Source organism: Rhipicephalus sanguineus, chromosome 2, assembly GCF_013339695.2.
Source record: "Rhipicephalus sanguineus isolate Rsan-2018 chromosome 2, BIME_Rsan_1.4, whole genome shotgun sequence".
In the NCBI taxonomy this organism is placed as follows: Eukaryota; Metazoa; Arthropoda; class Arachnida; order Ixodida; family Ixodidae; genus Rhipicephalus; species Rhipicephalus sanguineus.
This window is the reverse complement of record NC_051177.1, coordinates 224,302,155-224,308,154: the sequence shown is the minus strand read 5'-3', so window position 1 is coordinate 224,308,154 and position 6,000 is coordinate 224,302,155. Positions and strand designations below refer to the sequence as shown.

General features: G+C 48.1%; 1 protein-coding gene across 3 annotated transcripts in view; it reads left to right on the top strand.

Moving 5' to 3' along the window:
* Window positions 1-465: 465 nt before the first annotated feature.
* Window positions 466-6,000, top strand: part of LOC119384119 (lysoplasmalogenase-like protein TMEM86A) — a 79,126-nt gene continuing 73,591 nt past the window's right edge. Inside the window, exon 1 of one of the 3 annotated variants that reach the window (XM_037652416.2) lies at window positions 466-706. In XM_037652416.2, the coding sequence (XP_037508344.1) occupies window positions 644-706 (63 nt within the window). In that variant the 5' untranslated portion in view covers window positions 466-643. The remainder of the gene's footprint in view (window positions 707-6,000) is intronic. The other 2 variants (XM_037652417.2, XM_037652418.2) reach the window with 2 other exon arrangements.

Here is a 6,000-nt window from a genome sequence, read left to right as displayed (position 1 = left end):
AACTACGCCACGAACACCACACGACGTGAGCTAAAACAACTACGCTAAAACGACCAAAAATCTGCGGACTGTAATCTGCGGTATAATCTGCGGTAAGGGGGCCCCGTCGCCGTAGTCACCGCTTTACGACGACGGGGCCCGTCACTATAAAGACGTCGCTATTATGACGGGCCCCGTCACTATTACAATTTGCACTACGGTGACGGGCCCCGTCACTTTTACGAGGATACTGCGCTGACGGGCCCCGTCACCGTAGTCAGTGCCTTTCCAAAAAGCTCCGCGCTCCGCTAAGAAGTGACGGCGCCACCATCGAAAATCCCTGAGATTCTCTCCCTAGGTACCTAGCTGACAAACACAAAAGGATTCTGTACGCTTTTTAGACGCTCGCGGTCACTCTACCCATGCCAACTCAACTGGCCTGACAGGTGCTGCCATCTGTCAGGAGGGAAATGAAGAGCTTGCTGTGCAGCTTCAATCTAATCGACCTTGGTAGCGCGCACTTCGCGATGAGCTGCAGAGTCGTCATGGGTCCGCCGTTGGCATGAAAGGTCCGCAGCTGGAGCCAAGCCAGGCCTCATCACAGGTGATGCTGGGCTCTCCGACGCTTGTGCCCCAACGCAACTCGTGATCGTCTGTCAGCGCGATGATACCCACCGACGACATCGATGACGAGCTCTCCGACTACTGGACGAGTCCTAAAGTGGTGGTAAGGATTTACGCTCGCATCTCGCATCGCGGCCCTCTTGATGTGTGTCGTCAGTTTCACGCGTTCCAGTAGCTCTCGCTCAGCTGTTCACGCAGCCTGCGCGCGATTCGCTGCGAGCGTTGCACCAGAGATCGACGCAGATTTGTGCGCATTCGTTGCAGGCACCCTTTGCGCATCAAACGACGCGTAATAAAAAAATGCCGCAGAAGCCCACTGCTGCAAATGCAGCACTGCAACATGCAGATCTGCACAGAAGAAGAGCCGCATTTTCGTCGTGAGACCCGACGTCGAATTCATCGCACGCCCCCATGACACACAGCTGAGGGTTGTCATTTATTTCGCTTATCGGTTCTCGATTCATGCTTGCAACCACGAACGAATCGCTTTTATGTCGCTGGCGCATGTTTTTGCACCACGTATATGCTGGAGATTGCTTCTCGGTTATCTCCACAAAATATGGTTGCGTCAACAGGATGACGCACCTTCCATTTCGCGCTTAAGCAGATCCGTGTTTACCGGTGTCACTTTGAATCTTTTACCGACCGTTCATTTTGAGCCGATTCATTTCGTTGGGTGCACGAATGGGATGCATAAATTGTAGCCCCCCTACTCAAACACATAACGATACACAGCAATGTTCAATGTTGTGTGTGACATTACAGTTACTTTTATCTTCTTCCTCTACTTGCAAAAACTCTATTCTTGTGTCCTTTTCATCACAGTCTTCTAAATCGTATTACAGTTTACATAGAATATGCACAAACCCTGGTTAAAGTGAACCTCCTATTTCTCTGTACCACTTACAAGGCTGTTCAGTAGGCATCTTTTTTTTCTGGCTTGTAGACGTCTCACGGACGTTCTGTAGATATGTTGTTGGCAGTGCTGTTTAAGCTTTCCGTGTGCTTTTATCTGTCTATATAAGCAGCTGGGCTAAATTTAATGACAGCATTCAACTTTATGCTCAAAATAAGCTCTGTCCTAACGTTTGATAGAAAGTAAACTATTGATGTGAAAGGGACAATTGTTCTGGTAGCCTCTTTTGTACTAATCTTCGATGTAACGTAAACATGTTTTGCATGACCTTTTCGAAAATGTCCATTATTTTCTGTCGAACCTTGTAGTGCCTGTTGGTGATGAGTTTTTGTCTCACTCTGGACTATGGAATTTTAACAGCCACATCATAAACGCAGCACAATGATGCCCATGCACGGTTTCACTTATGCAGACCAGCGTATTACCGCAGAGAATGTGAACGGTCTACCTAAACTGAAAATGACATTTTGTATGGCTCAAAGTACTTATCTGCTTCTGTCAAAGTGGAATTATATTTTGTAGCGTGTAAAGTCAGACATCTTTTGCAAGGTGATAATGTATTTCCACATTTCATTAAATCACATTTAGAATACATCCTTACGTTATGTGAGATTAGGCCAACCTATTTTTAACGGTGATCTGCAGACACACATGGTCATAGCATATAACATTCCTGTGGAAATTGACCGCAGCGAATTGGATTCAAGCCTGTCTAGAGTATCATGCATCAACTAAGCTACGAAACTGGTAGCAAACCTGGGCATCTAGCAATTGTGCCATAAAAACGAATTATCCAAAGCAATTTCGCTGATGCTCACCCCTTCTCATAGATAGTGTGGTCTGTGAGAGCTGCTCAACTTTATAGCTATGGAAAAAAACCGTAAAAAAGTATTCCATTAATGTCAGTGCAGGTACGCCATGCTTACAGTAAATGTAAGTGCCTAGAATGTACATGCAACAACAAGCTTATTGATGTTTAGCGTGTGCGGGGAGTAGCTGACCCGACTTGCAGGCACTTCCAGGAGGATTACAGGAGTTAAAGCCATTCACAGAGAGAAAACTCAGAAAAAGGATTTGCTGCATTAAAAACAACGTAAACGAGAGAAAATGAAACTTACATTCAATGAGTCATGAGTCATGAGTCATTCAGATATCTGCAAATGAAAAAGAATATTTTTTTAGGTGTAGCCCACTTGTAAAGTGGATTGTGATGAAACAGAATTCAGATGCCTGCATGCTCAAAAAATTCAAGGAAAACTGTGCAATAAAAGAGACAATCATTTCTGGGGGAGTCTAGCCCCCCCCCCCCTCCCCCCGAAATTTTGGTGAAGTAGGTGCTTTTACCAAAAATAAATAATGAAAATGGATGTTTTTCTCAAATAGTCAAGGTTTTCAGCAAGTGCCCCCCCCCCCCCCCCCCCCCCCCGAGAAAACTTCCTGGCTATGAGCCTGTCATAACTTGAAAGTGCACTGTGTCCGAATCTAGTTGTTTCCCTCAAGCTGACCTTCTACAATATCAGACTTGTGCACCAGAGTTTTGGTATGGTATTTACGAAGCACACTGCGGCATTTTTACTCAGTTAGAGCGCATCTTTATTGCAACAATATCTAATATTGAGCCAAGAGGTTTTTCAAAGGAAACTTCATCTCTCTGGTGGATTAGGTGCGTCGGAATCCAGTGGAGGGCGCCAAGAAAGGCATTGTTAGTTAAAATAATTATGAGTGTTCTTTTGCACCTTTGACTGCTAATTAGGTACAGTACCGATGTGTATACAAATTTAAAACCGTACAACTCACACATTTAAAAAGGACTGACACAGAAATTTTACACCTTGTTCCGTTACAATAACGTTACGTCACGAGAGGACGGAGGTGGCCGAATAACGGTTTATTAGAGAGCCCGAAGTCAACTGCTCGGCGGCCTTTTTTGCTCCCCCTCGAAGGCGGTGGGTACACGGACCCCTGGAGCGACTGGAAACGGGTGAGAGGGAAGCGGCGCCTCTGTGTGAACACGGGCGCAGTCTGGCTAGTTTGGCCAGCTCTCGCGGTTGTGGTCGCGGCTGGCGACGGAGGCGATGAAGGCTGTTGTGCATTCTTCGTCTTGTGTCCTGTCTCAATTTTGCGCTGTTTTCTCCCCTGTTTAAAGGGACAATAAAGGAAAATATTAAGTAGACGTATTGTTGAAATAACGGTCCAGAAACCTCGTAGCGCTACTTTTGTGCCAAGGAAGTGCTTATTTTGAAATAAAATCACGTTTTAGTGGTCCGCATCGCGTTAGCGCACTTCAAATCACCCACCTGAAAGCGGTGTTTCTCACGTCACAGCTGCCGTGCCCCAACGTTGCCCGCCTTTACTGCGCGGCGGCGTGCACTGGCGGCGTGCTCCATTCGGGCATCCGGCAACATCACATGCATGCGGCATTTTGTCGAACTTTCTGTCAGAGCGACTCTCACGAGCGCGCAAAACACACGCGGCAGTACGCGGTACCGAAACTACCACAGAGACGCGACCGCGTGAGCGAAGCAGGGTGCCGGGCTAAGCGCAGTTCGGCGAAAACGGAACCTTTCAACCACGCGCGCCGTTCCCCATGGCAACGCCAAAAAGGTAATTTTTTCCATGAATCAAACAGAAACTAACAAGCAGCATTTTATTACGCCTCTTGATGCACGGAAGGTTCTTTTTCTATTGCAGCTAGTTTGATTACGAGTGATTAATTGTAGTCGAACTCTCTCACGTCATCGGGATCACTTCCAAAATGTGCCGCTCGTGGCGCTCATCGTGTGATACATTTAGCTTAATTTCTCGGTAAGTAGGGCACTGCTGTTGAGAATATTGCCGTTTTAGACGTTGTCATACATTGAGCTTTCACTCTGACATAAATTGTTATTTGCCTTTAGTGTCCCTTTAACCATGAGCCAACCCAAGGCTCGACCATAACAATTAAGTAACCAGCGACCAACTTATATATATTGTTCAAGTGACGTCACCTCCGCCGCTTTCGCCCTTTCCCGCCATCCCTGGTACCTGCCGCAGTTCACGTGCTTCAGCGCGGGGTGTTGAGGGGTTGTGCGCGATCTCGACAATCAAGCAGTGCGCCTTTTTGTTGTCGTACTTCAATGAGCTCATCGGACCAGGAAGACCTCAATTGTTCGCCCCATACGAGACTGTAGGATGGAGATGTGTGACACGTCGACCCGTACCGCATTTCCATCATCAGAGATGCGCCACCGCGGACTCCGGCTTGTTGCGGGCAACAAGCCGGACGACCTACGTACGTGGGCATATTAATTATCTCGTTTTCACTACAAATTACGTGGACCAAGAACAAGTGAAAGCCCAAAGTCCCTTGAGTCCCACAATACTTTACGAATGGATGAGTGAAGCGAAGCAGCTCCCATCGCAAACGAGTCGTCGTGCGGAGCGAGGCAAGTTTGCAGGAGATGCGGCCCACGCCACCGAAGTAGTTCATGCACCAAGTGTTTTAAACAGTGATGATTCTGAGGCTCCTTTGGTCGGCATTCGTGGAAAAAAAAAAAGAAAAATGTGCGAGGTAGCTAGAGACTTCGCGTGGTGCGTACCGCCAATGCGTGTGACTTTTTTTTTCTGTCTCGTATGTTTTTGCCGCTTTTTTTACCGTGTATTTTACTTTCGTTGCTGGGCGCTAATGTGCAGTGGCGCCTCTGCAAATGATGGAGACTGATTCGGATAATTAACCAACGGTTAAAAACAAAAACAAAAACGGAGAGCTTACCTGACTCGAACCGATCAGAAAGTTAACCTCTTATTTGCGCACTACTTCGATCGCCAATGAATGACATTCGTTTGTTTCACAGTTTGCTTCAGTGCAACACCCTAGCGATTGTCATTTGTCAGCACGCTTTTAACAGCCTGTTCCCGGAGAGGCCAAGCGGGCTTTTCAAGGCGGCGAGTGCGCGTCAGACCGCACGGCTCTCTTGGCTACCCGCGCTTCTACCCGCGTGGCCGAGGAGGCGGGGCATCTCGCCCTTTTGCGCACGTGTCGACATCACGTGGCACCGCTTCTCCACCCTCGCTACTGCAGTGTACTACTCGCTACAAAAGTTCAGCGCAGCATCCATCCATCCACTAAAGCGCCAATGTACTCGAGCCGGTTGCGCAGGTCTTACGTCATTTCCGACTCTCAGCCGCTTGGCGCGCTGACGCCGACGATATACTTGGCGTCCCAACGGTCGCTTCTTTAGTGGCGCATCGTGAACGGCTGAAGGCGCATGAAAAGTTACGCCGCCAAAATCGCTGGTGGGTCCGTGCCGCCTTACCTCTCGCCCTGCCTCTCGAAGCCGCCCCAGAAGAAGCGGAAAAGAAGAGAGAGCGTTCCGGAAAGAACTTGTCAAAGTGCCGTCTGTGGCCTCGGAGGGCAGAATAGTGGTTTAAACAAGGAGAACATTGAGCTCCATTCAGGCATCCCTTCTACCGAAATTGAAGAGCTCACATGAGTGACAGAG